The sequence below is a fragment of the Salmo salar genome, chromosome ssa09 (assembly GCF_905237065.1).
Source record: "Salmo salar chromosome ssa09, Ssal_v3.1, whole genome shotgun sequence".
Lineage (NCBI taxonomy): Eukaryota > Metazoa > Chordata > Actinopteri > Salmoniformes > Salmonidae > Salmo > Salmo salar.
Window position 1 is genome coordinate 130101997 of NC_059450.1, and position 23308 is coordinate 130125304.

General features: G+C 44.1%; 1 protein-coding gene across 1 annotated transcript in view; it reads right to left on the reverse strand.

Moving 5' to 3' along the window:
- The window catches only part of LOC106612808 (nectin-3-like protein), a 76685-nt gene extending 56971 nt beyond the window's left edge, over nucleotides 1–19714 (reverse strand). Inside the window, exon 1 of the mRNA XM_014214320.2 lies at nucleotides 19496–19714. Within this exon, the coding sequence (XP_014069795.1) occupies nucleotides 19496–19589 (94 nt within the window). The 5' untranslated portion in view covers nucleotides 19590–19714. The remainder of the gene's footprint in view (nucleotides 1–19495) is intronic.
- Nucleotides 19715–23308: the final 3594 nt, after the last annotated feature.

Here is a 23308-nt window from a genome sequence, read left to right on the forward strand (position 1 = left end):
TAATGACGCTAGAGGTCGACCGATTAATCGGAATGGCCGATTAATTAGGGCCGATTTCAAGTTTTCATAACAATTGGTAATCAGTATTTTTGGCCACCGATTTGCAGATTATTATTTTTTTTACACCTTTATTTAACTAGGCAAGTCAGATTAAGAACACATTCTTATTTTCAATGACGGCCTAGGAACGGGGGTTAACTGCCTTGTTCAGGGGGGATTCGTTTTTGCAACCTTCGGTTACTAGTCCAACGCTCTAACCACCTGCCTTACATTGCACTCCACGAGGAGCCTGCATGGCTCCTGTTACGCGAGGGCAGCAAGAAGCCAAGGTAAGTTGCGAGCTAGCATTAAACTTACCTTATAAAAAACGATCAGTCTTAACATAATCACTAGTTAACTACACATGGTTGATGATATTACTAGTTTATCTAACGTGTGCATATAATCGATGCGGTGCCTGTTAATTTCTCATTGAATCACAGCCTACTTCGACAAACGGGTGTTGATTTAACAAATGCATTTGTGAAAAAAGCACTGTCGTTGCACCAATGTACCTAACCATAAACATCAATGCCTTTCCTTAAAATCAATACACAAGTATATATTTTTAAACCTGCATATTTAGTTAATATTGCCTGCTAACATGAAATTGTGTCACATCTCTAGCGTTCATTGCACGCAGAGTCAGGGTATATGCAACAGTTTGGGCCGCCTGGCTCGTTGTGAACTAATTTGCCAGAATTTTACGTAATTATGACATAACATTGAAGGTTGTGCAATGTAACAGGAATACTTAGACTTAGGGATGCCACCCGTTAGATAAAATACGGAACGGTTCCGTATTTCACTGAAATAATTTTTTTTTTCTTTTCGAGATGATAGTTTCCAGATTCGACCATATTAATGACCTAAGGCTCATATTTCTGTGTGTTTATTATATTATAATTAAGTCTATGATTTGATAGAGCAGTCTGACTGAGCGGTGGTAGGCAACAGCAGGCTCGTAAGCATTCATTCAAAACAGCACTTTCGTGCGTTTTGCCAGCAGCCCTTCGCTGTGCTTCAAGCATTGCGCTGTTTATGACTTCAAGCCGGGTGGGTATAATTTGTGGAATGTTCCAACAGGAATCTATTCCAAAAACTTCGTAAATAACAAGGTTGCCAAAAAACAACGCATACAAAGTTGTATAGCGGCAGAATAAGATTTTTCACTCATCACGTTTATTCCGAAAAATGTCTGTCCTCACTCTGGTTGCCTATGGACAAACATTAAGAATAAGCTACGTGGTGAGTTGATGCCTATTCGGCAGCTAGTTAGCTAGGTTTGTATGCGTTGCTACTTTGTATGTGTTGTTGGTTGGCAACCTTTTACTTTACGTTTTTGGAACAGATTCCTGTTGGAACGTTCCCCAAATTATACCCACCCCTTCAAGCCAATCAACTTCCAAGATGAGGCTGGTGTAACCGATGTGAAATGGCTAGCTAGTCAGTGGGTGCGCGCTAATAGCGTTTCAAACGTCACTCGCTCTGAGACTTGGAGTAGTTGTTCCCCTTCCTCTACATGGGTAACGCTGCTTCGAGGGTGGCTGTTGTCGATGTCTTCCTGGTTCGAGCACAGGTAGGAGCGATGAGAGGGACGGAAGCTATACTATTACACTGGCTATACTAAAGTGCCTATAAGAACATCCAATAGTCAAAGGTATATGAAATACAAATCGTATAGAGAGAAATAGTCCTATAATTCCTATAATAACTACAACCTAAAACTTCTTACCTGGGAATATTGAAGACTCATGTTAAAAGGAACCACCAGATTTCATATGTTCCCATGTTCTGAGCAAGGCACTTAAACGTTAGCTTTCTTACATGGCACATATTGCACTTTTACTTTCTTCTCCAACACTTTGTTTTGCATTATTTAAACCAAATTGAACATGTTTCATTATTTATTTGAGGCTAAATAGATTTTATTGATGTATTATATTAAGTTAAAATAAGTGTTCATTCAGTATTGTTGTAATTGTCATTATTACAAATAAACCCCTTTTTTTAAATGAATAAATCGGCCGATTAATCGGTAATCGGCTTTTTCGGTCCTCCAATAATCGGTATAGGTGCTGAAAAATCATAATCGGTCGACCTCTAAATGACGCCACGTAAAATGCTGCGCTACACGTGCAACACTGCATTCCTAACCTAGCCCACAATGTCTGCTGTGTGGATCGAGCAGTCAACAAGTCGAGCAGTCATTTGAAAGAGTAAGAATATTTCAGCGAGACAACTCAAAGTCGAAATCCATTAACGCCAAGATAATGGAATTCATTGCCCTTGACAATCAACTGTTCTCTGTCGTGGGTGATGTTGGCTTTCGCTACTGGTCGAGCACTGGTACAGACTACCAAGTGAGCTCTTTTTTAGATATTGCCCTACCGGAGTTACACAGTAATTGTGTCACTGCTATTAGCTTCACGACATACTATGGAACGCCGTTTGGGTCTTTGCGTGTCAAAAAAGATACATGTCAAACACTATTTGACAATAACACTATTTGAAGCGTTAAATACAGTACGTTTTAAAAATTTGACACGTCAAATAACACAGTTCTATTATAGAATGTTGTGTGATCTGAATTTCCACGTGCAAGCCAAGCGCCACCACTATTATCAGTAGCATGGTCAAAGCTGTACAAAAAAGTCTGCAAACAAGCAAACACCGGCCATGAACGATGTGTTTTCAATACCACGTTGGTAATAAAGCATTATTTGTTCGACCGCAACTTCTGGGGTAGCTAGCTAGCTTTAGCTTGGTACCTAGCTAGCACCAATACAACCAGCCTGAAAACAATGACCAGTACAAAATGCAGTCATTTTCATTATTCTTAGCAATGATTTAGGAATCCTTGTGAGTAAGTATTAGCTAGGTTGCCACTTGTTGTTCACCTATTGAAATTGAACTTCAGTTCATGAAAATAAATAGCTAGCCAGCTACTTAACCCTGTTGCCCAAAGCTAACGTTATAAGCAGCCAGCTAGCTTCATCTGGCTAGTGAGGCTTGACCGGAACGGGTTATGTGTTGTGACGCTGGCCACAATAAGGATTAGGCACAATAGTGGAATTTGCAGTTAGCCTTCAAAATAAAAGTACCTCTTTGAAAGTGATGCAGAAGGTTACAATTGGTGGAATCATGCCATATTTAGACTAGATAATGTTAATCAAGGTTGGAATGTGAAGCAATGAAATGGGGTATCAGTCTACCCGTGACACCCACAGAACACAACTGTGAAGAGTTTACGCATGTAGAGTGGGATTGTTTATTGTGGGATTGTGACTGTGTGAAATCACCTCTCCAGTCAGCCTATTGTGTGTATTGACATTCATATTGCACTGTACAGCTTTAGCTAAGGATTGGGGATCAATGAAATGGGGTATCAGTCTACTCAATAGCCAATATATTTTTTCCCAATGTCCTCCTCAGAGTTATCAGACTCCAAAACATCCACGCAGTATTGTTTTCCTCTGGAATAGTGTTCAATACACATAGGTTGACAATATATGTGGCTCAATTCATAGTTGTATCAGAGCTATGACGCTAATGTTCTCGGTCACTAAGTAGACTGATACCTATGAATTGTGGATCAATGACATGGGGTAAGGCTGTACAGTGAAATAAGTATGCCCCCAATGCAATTCCAAAGTATAATACATCCAGTGTGATTTCAACAGATTTCTGTCAAATTAACAAATTGTCTTTTGTTGATTTTATATACTTTTTTTGTTTAACCTTTATTTAACTAGGCAAGTCAGTTAAGAACAAGTTCTTATTTACAATGACAGCCTACTCCGACCAAACCCGGACGATTCTGGGTCAACTGTGAGCCATCCGATATAGCCTGGATTCGAACCAGGGACTGTAGTGACACCTCTTGCACTGAGATACAGTGCCTTAGACCACTGCGTCCATGTGGGTGTGTGTTAACTATTTAACTGTACTAGAATGCTTAAAAGGCCGCTCAAATTTGAAATATCGGTATCGTTTTTTGGGGGGAAAAATGTAATATCGGTGCATCACAAATTTTTAACACAGGATTGCATTTAGAATTGTTGTGCAGTGATTGGGTTTATAAAAGCACTGTCTGACAAATTTTCCGCTCAAAGGCTCTGTACGTTGTGCGCGTGTGATAAATAAGATACACACAAGCGGCAATTTAATTCCACAAAATTATGACAATTAACCCATAGACCGACAAGCATGACCAGTCAAATGTATTTCCATCAACTGGTATTCCCATCAATGAATAGGCTAAAAAGCATAATTTCGCAATGGGATTTTTCTTCTGTCGGACAATTGGCCGGGGCCAAAAGCTGGCTATTACCGGCTATTGGAAATCCTGGTCTGCACTCACCCCACATGCCTCTACTTTTAGGTCATGAGGACCATGGATGCATCCCAAATGGCAACCTATTCCCATTATAGTGCACTACCATTGACCAGGGCCCATAGGGCTCTGGTCAAAAGTAGTGCACTGTAGGGAATAGGATGCCATTTGGGGGGAGAAACCACGTCAAAGGGGACCCCAGAACAAGACTGAGATTGTACTCTGTACCCTGCTACCCCTACAGCTCTGCTCCCCAGATAGCTCCCTCCACACGGCAGCCACTCGTTAAAAACTTCCAGCGTAACTACAAAGACAGAGAGGAGCACTGCAAACAAACAAGCTCTTTGTATAATGTCCTTGGTGACAGGGACGAGGACACAGTAGCTCCCTCCCGAGTCATGACGAGTTTGTTTGATTCACATGGCCCTCCAGTACTTGTGAGCTAGAACTGAAGTGGAGAGAAGAGTACAATTGTCATTCATTCGCTTGGGATACATACCTCACATTTGCTAGGTCCTACATAAACTGTCACTCAAAGGAGCTGATTACATACGAAAATATGGAAGAAGCTAGCCAACTTTTAATTGATTGAACTTTGAAGGTGTCCCAACTGACAGAGTAAAGACGTGATTATGATGTTTGGAAAGTGTCACCTTTGTATCCCAGAATAAAAGTATTTTTACTTTTGGCTTTTAGCATGTGGAAATCAAATCGCTGCAAACAAAAGGTCTGATGTTTTAACAAGCACTGTCTCCTCAAATCACATACATCAACAGAGCATGTCTGCAGGTGTTACCGAGGTCTACGTGACAGAGTTAGCACTGTATGTTTGCGAGTTCATTACAACTGACAGTTGATTGAGTGGTGAAAAAGGAGTCGCACTAGTTTCCCATAACCCATGAGCTCCTATCCTAGAGGGACTACTCTGCTGACTGTGCACATCCTGCCTACACTGCCCTGTGCCACTCTTTAATACCTCACTGTTAAACCACAATGCCCCAATTGCATCAGGTGTTTGCTATGATCTGCTCTCCCAGTGTAAAAAACGAAATTCCTGACAGCGAGGCAGCAGTGGGCAAAATAGTTTAAAGGTTGCCTCTATTCATTCACAGTATGGTCATTAACCATGACGAATATCTGGAAGCCATTTATGCCACCCAGTTATAAATATGGAAGACTCCAAGAAGCCAGAATATAACCTAAGAAGCAATGGCAACACTTAGGTTGCCCGTGTGCCATCATGTAGCCTAGTTACTTTGCATGAAACTACAGTTTAGGTAAATAAGACCTACATGAAAAAGCCTAATGGTTGAATTGTAAGTTACAAACTTAGCTTTGTTACTGTGTAGTTATTTGTAAATAGCCTAATGCACACCACAAAATGAAGACGTAAGACAACTAGTTTAATGGATTCTGTACAACTTTATAGAGCGACTGAAACATTCAAGTTGACTTTGTTCATTCCAGAACAACAGAGTGCTTTGAATATAGAAGAAATAAAACAGCACATCACAACAGTATAGCCTACTTCCTAAACAACAGCATGTTATGAAAGACATGAATTGAACATCATGTCACTGAACCTGATAGTGATTCCTTCCTAAAAGGAAAACAGAGCTCTGGAAAAAGTGCTGTGTCACAGCTTCATAGGCAGCAGCATTGCTTACTGTTTAATCCCAGTTAGAGCCATGTTCAAGAGCGGATGTCCCATGATGCCAGGGCTGGAGGTCAATCTGTTACATTCACTAATGGACTTTTACTGTAGTACCGGCCGGGGTGCTGCTGTACAGCCTGCATGGCTGCAGTTGCATCCCAAAAGGTGCCCATAGGGATAGTCTAAATTAGTGCACTATAGGGAATAGGGTGCCATTTGGGAAGCATGGCTACCTCTGTTCTGACAGTCATATCTGTCAGAGGAGGAGGGTGTGGGCTCTGCAGCATGCTCCCCACACAGCCACCCTGCTCCCCACACAGCCAGCCCACTCCCCACACAGCCATCCCGCTCCCCACACAGCAAGCCGCCAGCCGCTACTTCCCACAACAAAGCACAACACTCATCTTCTGATGGGTCTTCCTTCAAAAGAGCCTTTTAATGTGATTGGGAGATTTCAGACCGAGTCTGCTGCTGCCTCACAAGTGAGATTAAGAGAGGATCAGATGGGATACAACAGCTGCACATCATAGATGTGCACCCAAAACACAGCTTCTTTCGAAGCCTTGTATAGCTAAGCTTACCAATAGCAATTACGTCTTGCTTTTCCAAAACATAGCAAGGCCAGATTTGGTTTGTTGTGTGTGTACTGTGTAGACTTATTGAAATTGCTTCAAAATAGTTTGGGTGGCTCTGAACTTTAACCAATAAGAGGAAGAAAAAGAATGGTAATTTATTATTAACAGATATATGTTGGAGAGAGACTAATAAAGTGCATCAGCAATGGCGCCTTTTTTTAGGCACTAACGGAGGCTAACTCTGGCATGGCTCGTTGGACAAAGCCTATGGGGAAATTCATGTTTTTTTGTGGGGTTTTTGGATAAACAACAAAAATAAGGTATTCGGTAAACACAGGCTTAGGAGATCTTTACTTGTTGTTCAATGAGATCATTTTTATTAGCCAACATCCCCTTGTGAATTTTGACACATTTACAATGCATTCGGCAAAGTATTCAGACCACTAGACTTTTTCCACATTTTGTTACGTTACAGCCTTATTCTAAAATTGTATTCATTGTTTTTTTTTCTCATCCATCTACACACAATACCCCATAACAACAAAACAAAAACAGGTTTTCGATCGGGTTCAAGTCCAGGCTCTAGCTGGGCCCCTCAAGGACATTCAGAGACTTATCCCGAAGCCACTCCTGCGTTGTCTTGGCCGTGTGCTTAGGGTTGTTGTCCTGTTGGAAGGTGAACTTTCACCCCAGTCTGAGGTTTGGAGCACTCTGGAACAGGTTTTCATCAAGAATCTCTCTGTACTTTGCTCCGTTCATCTTTCCCTCGATCCTGACTAGTCTCCAAGTCCCGGCACCGACCGGCAGTGTGTCCTCTGCAGCCACAGATGGTGCACGAACTGGAACCCCCTCTGATCTTCCTACGCACCGCCCCTCCCAGCTCTATAGGTTCAGGAGAGGGGGTGCGAGGGGACGGAACCACCAGACCCCGATCTGAACTCCGCGGGTAGCCAGCCGTTTGTCCAGACGGATGGACAGGTCCACCAGCTGATCCAACGTGAGGGTGGTGTCTCTGCAGGCCAACTCCCGACGGACGTCCACGCGCAGACTGCAACGGTAGTGGTCGATCAGGGTCCTGTCGTTCCATCCCGCGCCGGCAGCCAGGGTCCTAAACTCTAGGGCAAACTATTGGGAGCTCCTCGTCTCCTGCCTCAGCTGGAAGAGGCGCTCACCCGCCGCTCTACCCTTGGGCGGGTGAACTCGGTGAAGTCCTCCAACGCCGCTTCTCCTTCTCCCCATACGGCGTTGGCCCACTCCAGAGCTCTCCCTGTGAGGCACGAGATGAGGGCGGACACCCTCTCCCTTCCCGAGGGAGCTGGGTAAACGGTGCCTAGGTATAGGTCCAGCTGTAACAGGAAACCCTGGCACCGTGCCGCCGTCCCATCATACTCCCCGGGAAGGGCGAGACGCATCCCACTTGGACCAGTTGCAGAAGGAGTGAGTAGTGGAGGTTCGGGTTGCGTTGTTGAACGCGCTGGTGGATCTCCCTGTCTCTCCCAACGGTCCAGGGTCTGGATAACTTGATCCATGATGGCGCCGAGCTGGTGGATTATGTTCGCTTGCTCCTGGATGCGCTCGTTGACCCCTATACCAGGGGCATCTGCTCCTGCTGACTCCATAGTCTGGTCGGGAATTCTGTCAGGGGTGCGTAACTGGTGGTATGGAAGTCAAACGCAGGAGAGCAGAACTTGGTAAACAGTCGGAGCCGTTTAATGTACATAAGTACCGGCATACAAAAATAACAAAATACATGGGCAACAAAACCCGTATCGCAACAGTCACATAAAGCACACGAACTTACAATAAACAATTCCTGACAAGTACATGGGGGAAACAGAGGGAACATATACAACATGTAATTAGGGTATTGAAACCAGGTGAGTGTGACAACCAGACAAAACAAATGGAACATGAAAAATGGATCGGCGATGGCTAGAAGACCGGTGACGTCGACCGCCGAACACTGCCCGAACAAGGAGAGGAACCGACTTCGGCAGAAGTCGTGACACTCTTGATGGTTCCAAACTTCTTACAATTAAGAATGATGGAAGCCACTGTGTTCTTGGGGACCTTCAAGGCTGCATACATTTTTTGGTACCCTTCCCCAGATCTGTGCCTAGACACAATTCTGTCTTGGAGCTCCACGTAGAATACCTTTGACCTCATGGCTTGGTTTTTGCTCTGACATGTACTGTCAACTGTGGGACCTTATATAGACAGATGTGTTCCTTTCCAAATCATGTCCAATCAATTGAATTTAACACAGGTGGACTCCAATAAAGTTGCAGAAACACCTCAAGGATGATCAATGGAAACAGGATGCACCTGAGCTCATTTCGAGTCTCATAGCAAAGGGTCTGAATACTTATGTAAATAAGGTATTTCTGTTTTTATTTTGAGCAAATTTGCAAAAATGTCTAAAAACCTGGTTTTGATTTGTCATTATGGGGTATTTTATGTATATTCTATGAGGAATATTTTATATTTAAGTCAAAGGGTCTGAATACTTCCCGAATGCACTGTATGTAATCAAAACAAGCACATAAAGTCTTAATAATTCATAAATGTTACCTGACTGATATCTCATAGAACAAAACGTATAAGATCTCCTAAGCCTGTGTTAACCTTATTTTTGGCGTTTATCCCAAAACTCCATTCTTTCCCCATAGGAATGGCCAATGAACCCGAGGTAAAAAAATGCTATCTCATTGTAACGCCCTGGCCATAGAGAGGGGTTTTTGTTCTTTATTTTGGTTAGGTCAGGGTGTTACATTGGGTGGGCATTGTATGTTCTTTTTCTTTGTTTTTGTATTTCTTTGTTTTGGGCCGTGTGTGGCTCCCAATCAGGCACAGCTGAAGTTCGTTGTGGTTGATTGGGAGTCACACATAAGTGCATGTTTTTCCGTTGGGGTTGTGTGGGTAATTGTTTCTGTTCAGTGTTTCACCTGACAGGCCTGTTGGCTGTCAGTTTCTCATTTTGTATAGTGTTCCATTTTATAATTAAATATGATGAACACTAACTCCGCTGCGTTTTGGTCCACTCTCTCTTCAGACAGCCCTTACAAAATTACCCACCAAAAACGGACCAAGCAGCGGAGAAAGGAGAGGCACCAGGAGAAGGACTCATGGACTTTTGAGAAAATGGAGAGGATCGTTCAGGATTCCTGGAGGAATTACTGGACGAAGGTGGACCATGGGCGTAGGCTGGGGAGTATCGCCGCAAGCAGTGGGAGATCGAGGCGGCAATAGCTGAGAGGCGCTGGTGTGAAGAGAGGGAGCGCAACAGGCACGAGAGGCAGCCCCAAAACATTTTTTTGGGGGGGAACACGGGGAGTGTGGCGGAACCAGGAAGGAATTCTGGGCCAACTCCCTGTGCTTACGGCAGGCAGCGCAGTACTGGTCAGGCACCGTGTTATGCGGTAAAGCGCACGGTGTCCCCAGTACGCGTTCATAGCCCGGTGCGCTATAGGCCAGCCCCCTGCAAGTGCCATGTGAGTGCAGGCATCGAGCCAGGACGGGTTGTGCCAGCTCAGCGCGTCTGGTCTCCAGTGCTCCTTTTCGGGCCAGGGTATCCTGCACCGGCTCTGCGCACTGTGTCTCCAGGGCGCTGGGAGGGTCCAGTTCGCCCAATGCCTGCTCTCCGCCCGTGCCGGGCCAAAGTGGGCATTCAGCCTGGAGTAAGCATGTCGAGCGTACATACCAGAACTCCAGTGCTCCCCCACAGCCCGGTTTATCCTGTGCCTCCTCCTCGGTCCAGGCCTCCAGTGGGTCTCCCCATCCTGGTCCGTCCTGTGCCACCTCCCAGGACTAGGCCTCCAGTGGGTCTCGTCTGCCCGGAGCTGCCCGCTTGTCAGGAGCTGCCAGAGTGGCCCGCTTGTCAGGAGCTGCCAGAGTGGCCCGCCTGTCCGGATCTGCCATTGCCGCCGGCCAGCAAGGCGCAGCCATCACCGTCCGCCAGCCAGGCGCAGCCATCGCCACCCGCCAGCCGGGCGCAGCCAGGGTCGTCCGCCAGCCAGGCGCAGCCATCGCCGCCCGCCAGCCGGGCGCAACCATCGCCGCCCGCCAGCAGGGCGCAGCCAGGGTCATCCTCCAGTCGGGCGCAGCAAGAGTCACCCGCTAGCAGGGCGTAGCCATCGCCGCCCGCCAGCCGGGCGCAGCAAGGGACACCCGCCAGCCGGGCGCAGCCATCGCCGCCCGCCAGCCAGGCGCAGCCAGGGTCGTCCGCCAGCCGGGCGCAACAAGGGTCGCCCGCCAGCCGGGCGAAGTCAGGGTCGCCCACCAGACCTTCGGCGCGGCCAGGTGCGCCACCTAAGAGGGCGACGCCAAGGGTGGGGCAGAGGCCACGTCCCGCACCTGAGCCGCCGCCGTAAGAAGGCCCACCCGGACCCTCCCCTTCAGTGTCAGGTTTTACGGCCGGAGTCCGCACCTTGGGGGGGGTACTGTAACGCCCTGGCCATAGAGAGGGGTTTTTGTTCTTTATTTTGGTTAGGCCAGGGTGTTACATTGGATGGGCGTTCTATGCTCTTTTTCTATGTTTTTGTATTTCTTTGTTTTGGGCCGTGTGTGGCTCCCAATCAGGCACAGCTGAAGTTCGTTGTGGTTGATTGGGAGTCACACATAAGTGCATGTTTTTCCGTTGGGGTTTTGTGGGTAATTGTTTCTGTTCAGTGTTTCACCTGACAGGACTGTTGACTGTCAGTTTCTCATTTTGTATTTGTATAGTGTTCCATTTTATAATTAAATATGATGAACACTAACTCCGCTGCGTTTTGGTCCACTCTCTCTTCAGACAGCCCTTACACGCATTTCAGTTTTTTAGGACTACAAGCTGGCGCGCTCGATAGTGTGATGTCCTTATACCTCAAAGTTACTACAAACGAAAGGCCAAACTGATGCTGTAGTACCGCGCATTAGACCTGTCCTTTGCATATCTTTTTTCAAATCTATTTTCATCTTAAGCCTGTAATTTAGGTTGCTCCATTACTAAATTATTTATTTATACTGCGAAAGAACCACACAGCCCTGAGAGAAGAAACCACCAAACTACGGTCTTCAATTACAGACCTCACAGTTTGGTGGAACCACACCTGTGACTATCCCCTCCCCTTCTCAGTCGACCTCAGTCTTTCTATACTCTGGGAGCGCTGAAAATGACACATTCAGGAAATTTTGTCTACCCTCCAACTCTATCAAATCTGCTCTTCTTAAAATCCCCCACAGTCCATACAGTCAGAGGAATCCCTAGCACACTGTCCAACACTAGTCTACACACTACATCACATTTTACTGCAAAAATATAGCTCCTAAGCATTGTTTATCTACTGTCTGACGGTCAAGATTTATGAACCCATAAATAATGTGGTCGTAAAGAGAGTGAGAAAGACAGCATACATGCAGGCGTGGTTGTGTGGAAGGGGAGTTATTACCAACCTAGGCTATAATGGGGTCATATCAGATTACTTCAGACTAAAACAACAATAATACAGATCAGTGATTTACTGTTATTTGCTTTGGTTAAGGTTTGTCCTGGTTAATTTTTTACTTGAATAAATGGTAGTACAGTATGTGTTGTGTCCTGCTATGAGTATGGGGTATAGTATGGTATGGTAGGTTACGTCCTAAATGACACCCTATTCCCTATATTGTGCATTATCTTTGACCAGAGCCCTGGCCCTGGTCAAAAGAAGAGCACTATAAAGAGAATATGGTGCCATTTGGGACACAACCACAGAGTGGGGTATAGTATGCCTCCCTCCCCAGCTGCTCTGTTTGTGACAGCGAAACTGGAAGGTGCTCTGGAATGGAGCCCAACTGCAGGTCAATACTTCCAGACTCTGCGGCTGCAGTGCTTTTCCTCTCTCAGTCACTGAAATGTCTTCATTTCCCCTGCCGCTACACACACCCAGCCTTAAGAGGCTCCGTTTCTCTCCCCTGCTCCTGACATGTTCCATTCCTTTCTCCTGTTTTTATTTCTCAATTTCCCATTGTATACCAGCCTCCTTAATCCTCACATCATTCTGTCTCAACTCCCTCTTTTTCCTCAAGCAGCAGCATAGGCACGGACATGTGGAATGAGATTGAGGAAATGAAAGTCTGTATTATTAGGAGATTCATGTGAGGTTAAATCAATGCAAGTCATTTAGGATATCATGATTCCAGTAGTTCGCTAAATCACTGTCACCCTTGATATCAAGGAAACATGATACAGTGGCAAAATTTTTATGTGGGGAATCTGAGGGGGGATTTTACATTTTTTTACTTTGTTAATATAGAGTATTATAGTATGGAGTCATGATACCCATAAAACCTAACAAGGAAATGGTTTCAATAAGACCCCCAAGCCATAAGACTGCTGAACAATTAAGCAAATTGCCACCTGGACTATTTACTCCTCTTGCACTTTGATGCAGTGCCTTAGACCAATGCTCCACTCAGGAGCACACTGCTGGTACTCACTGTTTATTATCTGTGCATAGTCACTTTACCCCTACCTACATGCACAAATTACCTCGACTAACCTGTACTCCCGCACATTGACTCGGTACTGGTACTCTCTGTATATAGCCCCGTTATTTTAATTATATTGTTACTTTTTATATTACTTTATTTAGTAAATATTTTCTTAACTATTTCTGGAACTGCATTGTTGGTTAAGGGCTCGTAAGTAAGCATTTCACAGTAAGGTCTACACCTGTTGTATTCGGAGCATGTGACAAATAAAATTTGATTTTGATTTTATTCGTTTTTCCACCATACATTGTTCCATAGAGGATTTTAGAAACACTTAAAATAAGGGCTGAATTTTGTGTAGTCTTACCCTGGGGTGACGTTTTGATAACCGTGTAAATCTCTCTAGGACTAAGTGACTTTTATAAATATATTAGGACTATGTGACTTTCAATAAATATATTATTTAACCTTTATTTAAATAGGCAAGTCAGTTAAGAACAAATTCTTATTTATAATGACGGCCTACCCTGGCGATGCTGGGCCAATTGTGTGCCGCCCTATGTGTCACGACCGTCGCATGAATAATTGGACCAAGGCGCAGCGTGAATAGAGTTCCACATTTTAATGATAGTGAAACTTCCAAAACAACAAAGATTCAACGATCGTGAAATATGTAGCGCACATAGGCACTCATAGAAAACAATATCCCACATAGCAGGTGGGAAAAAGGACACACTATGTATGATCCCCAATTAAAGGTAACGATATTCAGCTGCCTCTAACTAGGAACCATACACACACACCAACATAGAAATGTAATACCTAGAAAAAACCCTAGTCACGCCCTGACCTAAAACACCATAGAGAACCCCGAGGGCTCTCTATGGTCAGGGCGTGACAGTACCCCCCCCCAAAGGTGCAGACTCCGACCGCAAAACCTGAAACTAGATGGGGAGGGTTAGGGTGGGCAACTAGCGTCAGTGACGGCACCCGCTCAGACCGTGGATCCGGCCATGGAGTCGGGCTGAATGCCGTGCCCGGACTGGGCACCGGCGCAGAGGAAGGCTCCGGCCATGGAGCGGGACTGGACGGCGTGTCTGGACTGGGCACCGGCGCAGAGGAAGGCTCCGGCCATGGAGCGTGACTGGACGCCGTGCCTGGACTGGGCACCGTCGCAGAGGAAGGCTCCGGGCCATGGACCGTCGCTGGAAGCTCCGGGCCGTGGACCGTCGCTGGAAGCTCCGGGCCGTGGACCGTCGCTGGAAGCTCCGGGCCGTGAACCGTCGCTGGAGACTCCGGACTGTCCACACGCACTGGTGGACGAGTGTGGGGAGCCTGCACAGGACGTACGGGACTGGGGAGGCGCACTGGAGGCCTGGTGCGTGGAACCGGCACAGGTTGCACCGGGCTGGTGACACACTCTTCAGGGCGAGTGCGGGGAGCCGGCACAGGACGTACCGGGCTGGGAAGGCGCACTGGAGGCCTGGTGCGTGGAGCCGGCACAGGACGTACCGGGCTGGGGAGGCGCACTGGAGGCCTGGTGCGTGGAGCCGGCACAGGACGTACCGGGCTGGGGAGGCGCACTGGAGCCCTGGTGCGTGGAGCCAGCACAGGTTGCACCGGACTGATGACACGCTCCTCAAAACGCCTGCGCTGCAGCATACTCCTAGCCAACATCTCTCTCCGATATCCCTCCTCAAACTGCTCTATCAACTCCCAGACGGTCTCTGGCTCTCTCCTCGGCCGACCGCCCCTTGTGCCCCCCCCCCAAAAAAAACTTGTGGTTGCCCTTGGGTTGTTTGTGGCCGCGGACCCCGGCGTCGTCGCTGTCCTCCTTTACTCCTCGGCGACTCCCGCCAAGGAAGGGTCTCGCATCCACCTAGTATCTCTTCCCATGACCAACTCTCCTTCACCTCCTGGGCACGCTGCTTGGTCCTGACTGGGTGGGATATTCTGTCACGACCGTCGTATGAATAATTGGACCAAGGCGAAGTGTGAGTAGAGTTCCACATTTTAATGATAGTGAAACTTCCAAAACAACAAAGATATAACGATCCTGAAATACATAGCGCACTTAGGCACTCATACAAAATAATATCGCACATAGCACGTGGGAAAAAGGACACACTAAGTATGATCCCCAATTAGAGGTAACGATATTCAGCTGCCTCTAATTGGGAACCATACACACACACACCAACATAGAAATGTAATACCTAGAAAAAACCCTAGTTACGCCCTGACCTAAAACACCATAGAGAACCCCAAGGGCTCTCTATGGTCAGGGCGTGACACTATGGGACTCCCAATCACGGCCGGATGTGATACAGCCTGGAATCGGACCAGGGATTATAGAAACGTCTCTTGCACTGAGGTGCATTGCCTTAGACCGCTGTGCCACTCGGGAGCCCATCTTGCATGATGTCTACTTTTATGCTAATTTGCGTTTTTGAATCTGAGAGTAAATAATCAGAATATATTGATAAAAGTCACCATGTCTGAGAGAGATTTACATGGTTATCAAAACGTCATGCCAGGATAAGCCTACACCTAGCAAACATTTGCCGATTTCTGTTAGGGAACACCTACTCTGAAGTGGGTGTGTGCACTTCACAACTCAATTCGCCTTTGAACTCCTTCTAAACAACTGCAATTTTTCTTTTACTTTGGCAAAGGGTAAAGTCTACAAAACGTTGTCCACTCTTTTCGGCACAGATTCTAGTTTTGGTAACAGAAAACTGCATTGAGATCAAATGTTTTATTAATGAGAACATTTGCAGAATGATGGACCAAAATCGATCTCGTTCCAAAGTCCCCCCTGACAGAATTCTCCCCTTGCCTTCGTGTGAACACCCACGCACTCAATTCTTCATTGCTGCGACTTGCTTGAACGCGCACCGCGACTTGCTTGCTAGTTGAGATTTCTGATCACGTTAGGCTGTGTTTCATTTTATTTTTTGTCAGTTTGATCGCGGGGGAGGCACTATTAATGTCTGCCGTTTTCGGTTTGGCTATTTGTTTCAAGTATTAGTCTATAAATAAATCTCTTTGCCAAAATGTGTCATCTCTCCCATGTCTTATTTGACTAGTAGTTCTGAAATGTTTATTGCTTATTTGATTTGACTCTAGCCACAAAATTAAGGAAATCTGTAGGGCTATTTTCTTGCCTGCCGAAATTCTCCCCCCCCCCCCTTCTATCTTGGGACTGCAAGGCCTGGCACACTTCAGAATCATTTTGTTAGCTCATGTTGACCAGTAGTGTGTGCCACAGAAAGTATTTGATTTGATACTAGCCACAAAATTAAGGAAATTAGAAGGGGGGAGGGAGGGGGGGGTTCTGCAGGGCTATTTTCTTGCCTGCCGAAATTCTCCCCCCCTTCTATTTTGGGACTGCAAGGCCTGGCACACTTTAGAATCATTTTTGGTGACCTACCATGCCCTCTGATGTGTGCCACAAGAAGTATTAGACTCTAGTCACAAAAGGAAGTGGTTATTTCAGCAATAATAGTTTTCAGAGCCCTCTACTGTTCTCTCTACCCATCCCTCAATCCTCCATCCCATCTTGCTATTCCCTCTAATGGCGTTTCCTACATTTTTTTTACACTTTTTCTGTTTATGAATGTAGGTACAGTAGTAATAATAAAATAATAATAACAATAATAAATGAAAAATGTGTACTCGGTTGAAAAAGAAATATATTCAAATATATAAGTCAACATGAGTGCATATCCATAATCACAGTAAACTGTTATAATAATAGAAAAATAAAATACATGTATAATTATATAATTAACAAAACTATGACTGAATCTGCCTCCGTGAAGAATCTCCTCCCCAATAGGACACCCCCAGCACCTCCACCATCTCCATCAACCTCCCCCCACCCGTCAACCACAAAACACAATAATGATGATAATAATAATAACAATTAAAATCCAAAATATATATATGTACAGTACATAGTGACAGGACACTCAACTTATCTCTTATCTCTTTTCCTACATCAGATATGCAGGTGACATTTCCACCTGGATGACAGCACATAATCAGCAAGACGGAGATGCTCTTCATCCGAGGGAATGCCTGCCCATTCTCAGATGTTAGATAATCCGAGATGATCACATGTCATTTACATTCCAGCCATTGTCAACTCCAGATTTGACTACTTCAACTCACACCCTGCTGGAATCCCTGCATTCTCAGATTCCCTTTTGTTATTAATCTCTATATTGTAATCAATAAAGTGTTTCAAAATGCTGTACTTTTATTAACATATATGTTCAGATCATTCCTGAGATAGTAGCGGTGTAATATCTCCAGATGGGCATGTGGTACCCTTCCTCACCCATGCCAACAAGATGTTACTTCTTGAGGGGTCTTTGCCTTGAAAGTAAGTATGAGAGTATAAGTAATGTACAATTAACCTACTGAAAGTATACTGACTAAAAGGCAAGACAGAACGGTCAAATGATATTATAGCTGTGTCGTTGTATACTTGCGAATTAGAATCTTAAGTATAACATAATTTTGTTGGGGAAAACACATTTCTTCCCGTTTGCTGAATGTGTCCTGAAGGAGGAGTCAATTGTCTTTTCAAATAGGGACAAAGATGTTAACATCATGAGAGAAGAAATAGCAGTCACTCTCCTCCAAAACACTAGTATGTTCAATTTCTAATTTAAAATCATTGTAGATAAAAAATAAAAAATACATTTATATGGATCTTTCAAGGTTATCTTTGATCCAACTTCTGACAAGATGTATAAACTACTTGACATTATGTTTTGCTAGATGACCTGCGCCAACTGTGCCACTTCTGTGGGGAGTTGGACAATAATGAGGAAGACACTAACTGAGTAATTGCTTGTTCACTTCTAAAGGCACATTTTTAGGAGTACGAATTTGTATAAGCAGTTGTCTGATAATGAAATAATTGTAATTCAAGAAAATGTACTTAATGTTTTAAATATATTTTTAAAAATCATATAAATTTCAGATTGGTTGTGACTGCCCGCGATGGTTCCACCAGTCCTGTATGAAAACCATCCCATCATTGGAGGATTATGTCTGTGCTGCCTGTCAGGACTAGGTTAGGCTTGAGTTCCAGGCGATGGTTTCACCTGGAAAACATTCCATAAAAAGTGGACTAAATGTTCAGTCGAGCTGTTGCAACTTTCCAATATTTGTTTATGTTATTTATTGTCTTTTTATGTTTGATTTATTGTCATTTTATATCTTATTATGCAAAGATCGAAATCCCCCCCCCCCCCCACACACCTATTTTCCCAAATTTTGTGGCTAGTCAAATACTTTCTGTGGCACACACTACTGGTCAATATGAGCTACCAACATTCAGAAGTGTGCCAGGCCTTGCAGTCCCAAGATAAGGGGGGGGGGGGGGTATTTCGGCAGGCAAGAAAATAGCCTCGAATAAGGCATGGGAAAGATGACGAATTTATTGCTCGAGATTTATTTATAGACTAATACAATTGAAACAAATAGCCAAACCGAAAACTGCAGACATTACTAGTTCCTCCCCAGCGATCAAACCGACATACAAAAATGTAATTAAACGCAGACTAAAGTCATCAGAAATCCAAACTAGCAAGCAAGTCGCAACAATTAAGAATCGAGTGAGTGCGCATTCACGCGAGGATAGGGGGAGAATTTCTGGCAGGGGGAGCTTTTCCGCGCAACACCGGCCAATGCAATGGGCTTCCTCTCACTACCATATCTGGCAGTGAGTGGAAACGCCAAGTGGATGCTTCACATTTATACGTCCAGTGAAATATCTGTCTCAGTCATTGTTCTATCACTAAAGTTGCTTGAATAAAGGTTAAATAAATAAAAAAAATAAAAAAATATAGTAGCTTGCGCAAGTCGAGTGAACGGTCTGTCATTCCACTCAAGAAAGAATAGAAACAGCAAACTTAATTAAAGCGCACAACAAACGAAATAGCCGGACACCTGAGATTAGCTAACGCTAGTTAGTTTTCAGCACACGATATCAGAAAGCTTCATTTTGTTGTAGTAAGTTACTGTAAATAGAGCCACACAATAGATCAAACAACATTTCTGTAGTTGCGATGGCAAATTTCGATTCGAAAGATGCCGGGGAAAAAGTGAACTTCATTGCATTTGTTAGTAATAACGTACAGTAGCCAATGGAGTAAATACTAGAACGTTAACTAGCATTGTGTTCATACTTTAACTGAGGGACTAAAACCGTAACTCGCGACTTTGCGCGCGCGCACACGCACACGCACACACACGTCGTTCCCATTCCGGCCATATAATTAGCATTCCCGTTAGCAAAGCTAGCTAGCTACAGACTGTACTTTACCACGTAGCTACCAACAACAACTTCAAATGCCAACTTCAATATCCTGAACTTTAAAATACATTCGTAAATACAGAAGTTAAAGAAAACTAATAACTTACAGGTAACCCCATAAATGAGAAGCAAAACTGTGGCGGCTTGCAGTCCATTGAGCGGCAGAGTCTTGTGGTAATCGAGTAGCAATCTTTTCGCCATGATTTCCCAGTGCACTTTCGTTCCTTACCTCTCTCAGCCTCTACGTCTGTTCTACTGCTGATTGCTTGCTTGCTTCTCTAGCAACTCCTCTCCATAGCGACCGCCCGGGCGCGTGAGCTGTACCACTTCTGGGATTGACAGGGGCACACGCCTTAATCAGTCAACAAATTCCTTTTTTTATGCACTTTGTAAATACATGAATACATTCTACAGTGTATAGCTAAGTAGTTAATGTGTCAAGACTTTATAGACCTTTATTAGACTTAAACCCCTTATTATTGACCAATGACTAAGGGAAATTGAAATGGTGCACTGTAAATGATCTTATATCAGTCATCCATTCAAGAATAGCCCTAATATAATTTCACAATTAGGCATATTTTTGTTGTGATACTGTACTTTCATAGGGTATTTCATTTCTGTCAGTTGTGTAATGGAGTCGATCCTGTGTTTGTGATCACTTTGAGAATGATCGCTTGTCTGACAGACATGAATCAAATAAACATTTAGGAGAGGGCAAGACCTCAGTCAACATTTACATTACATTTAAGTCATTTAGCAGACGCTCTTATCCAGAGCGACTTACAAATTGGTGCATTCACCTTATGATATCCAGTGGAACAACCACTTTACAATAGTGCATCTAAATCTTTTTTTTGGGGGGGGGGTAGAAGGATTACTTTATCCTATCCTAGGTATTCCTTAACCAGTGTTAATTAAGTCTAAAAACAACTGTTGGGATTGTTTACAGCCCCTTTAAAGAAAACATAGCATGTCTGGAGTTAACATTCCGTCCAACCAAATAGCATAGCACCATTGCCAGGTTACCACTAAATTAACACTAAAGTCTCCATTTGGTATTACAATGCCTTGCAAAGAAGGGCACGTATTGGTAGATGGGTAAAAATAAAAAGCAGAGATTGAATATCCCTTTGAGCATGATGAAATTTTAAATTACACTTTGGATGGTGTATCAATAGACCCAGTCACTACAAAGACACAGGCATCCTTCCTAACTCATTTGCCATAGAGGAAGGAAGGCCAATGGACTTTAAAACAGTTACAGAGTTTATTGTCTGCGATAGGAAAAATATCTAAAGATTGATCAACAACATTGTAGTTATTCCACAATACTAACCTAATTGACAGAGTGGAACGAAGGAAGCCTGTACAGAATAATAATATTCCATAACATGCGTCAAGTTATTCAGGATAAAAAATAAACGTGATGGAGCTAAGCACAGGCAAAATCCTAGCAGAAAACCTAATTCAGTCTGCTTTTCACAAGACACTGGGAGATTAATTCACCTTTCTGCAGGACAGTAACCTAAAACACAAGGCCAAATCTACACTGGAGTTATTACAAAGAAGACGGTGAATGTTCCTGAGTGGCCGAGTTACAGATTTGACTTAAATCTACTTGACAATTTATGGCAAGACCTGAACATGTTTGTCTAGAAAGGATCAGCAACAAACTGGACAGAGCTTGAAGATATTTGAAATGAATAATGGTTAAATGTTGTGCAATCCAGTTTTGGAAAGCTCTTGGAGACTTACCCAGAAAGACACAGCTGTAATTGCTGCCAAAGGTGGTTCTACAAAGTATTGACACAGGGGAGGGAATACTTACATAAATTTGACATTTCTGTATTTCATTTTCAATAAATTTGCAAACATTTCTAAAAAACATATTTTCACTTTGTCATTATGGGGTACTATGTATAGATGGGTGAGCAAAAATTTATTTAAGCAATTATTTATTCAGACTTTAACAAAACAAAATGCGGAATATGTCAAGGGGTATGAATACTTTCTGAAGGTACTGTATACCCCACTCGCCCTGAAAATGAATGTTGGGCTACTTCCCACCTTTACTACCAACACATTTCAGAAGGTGTTTCTCCAAACAATGTTTCTGTGGCATTTTCTTGTCTGTTTTCCTGTGTGCATTCCTGTGTTGTAAAAATACCAAGATAACACAAGAAAGTGGCAAATCTAAATGTTTGTCAGGGAACACCAGTTGTTTGGCAAATAAAGAAATAACAAACCCCAATGATTCCTAGTCATATGAGCAAAATAGTTTGAATACTTATATTGAGAGAACAATATCAGCAAGTAATTGTTTCATAGCAGTGGGCTGCAGTTACAAACAATGACATAAGTATTTCAGACCAACATATACCCAGAAAGTCACAGACTGAAAATGAACACTTGTGTGCAGGCTCGAAAACACAGACATTAAATTGGGGGAATGTAAGTGACAGAGTTAATATTAACCTCAAGAGGCAGTTCAAACTCCCACGGTGTCACAGAAGAATTAGAGCAGTAAACTGGTGTAGTGTCACAGTGCCAAGCAAGACAGGCAGAAAGAGCAGTCACATGTCACAAAGGCATTCCACACACAGATGAAGAATTGCTGGCACTGATACACCAGTAAGGCCTTCACCCTGCACACTCACTAACCAGTAACAGAAACATACTGGAGCACAGCTTCTCTGTGACACACAGCAAATATGTCACTTGTTAGTTTGTAGCACCAGAGACATATTAGGGATCCATATATATAAAATCCATTTTCTCAAGGCATTTCATTACTAACGATGTCAAGGTGACAGGGCCGTAGTCATTCAGCACAGAGGGATCGAGCGATTTAGATGCTTTAGGAATGGGTATTATTATTGAGGTTTTCCACAATACTGGCACGTGTTGCTGGTCGAGCGAGGATTGGAAAATGTCTGTAAAACACCAAGCCAATTGTTCAGCACAGTGCTTTAACACTCCTGAGCCTGTGTGCATTACACCCCCTGAACAACTTCAAAACATTGGCCTGTTTAACACCAACCCTCAAACATTTGTAATGATGCTTCCATTTGTTTTACCTCTGACACAAAGTCGTCAGATTAAAATCTTGAGAAGAAAACATTCAGTTCATTAGCCATGTTCTGTCCCTCAGGTCAGCACTGGTTTTTCCCCTGCCTATGTAGGGGGCACTAGCCATGGATTTAATCCATTGCCAAGCCACCCTTGAGTTTCCTGAGGAGAGGCTCCTCTCCACCCTTTGCTTGTATGCCTCCTTGTCCACCAGTAGGTCTTTTGACCTCACGTTGTATATCTCTTAAAGCCTGTCTTTCACCCTCAGCATAAACTGCCTTCTTCCTATTAAGTAGGGATTTTAGAGGTTTTGATACCCAAGGCTTATTTTTAGGGAAGATTTGACAGGTTTTAGTAGGCACAACTGACTCAACACAGAAGTTTACATAGTCTGAAACAACATCTGTGAGTTCATGAAGATCGGAGCTGCTGTCCTCATACCTCCCACAAAGTACAGTCAAAACACCCTTGGACACCAAATACAGTTGAAGTCGTCGGAAGTTTACATACACTTGGGTTGGAGTTATTGAAGCCCGTTTTTCGGCCACTCCACTGGTTTCTTGTCGGCAGACTGGAGTTTTGGGAAGTCGGTTGGGACATCTGCTTTGTGCATGGCACGGGTCATTTTCCCAGCAGTTGTTTACAGACAGACATTATTTCACTTATAATTAATTCACTGTATCACAAGTCCAGTGGGTCAGAAGTTTACATACACTAAGTTGACTGTGCCTTTGAGCAGCTTGGAAAATTCCAGAAAGTGGTGTCGTGGCTTTGGAGGCTTCTGGTGGGCTGGTTGACATCATTTGAGTCGGTTGGAGGTGTGCCTGTGGATGTGTTTCGGGGCCTGC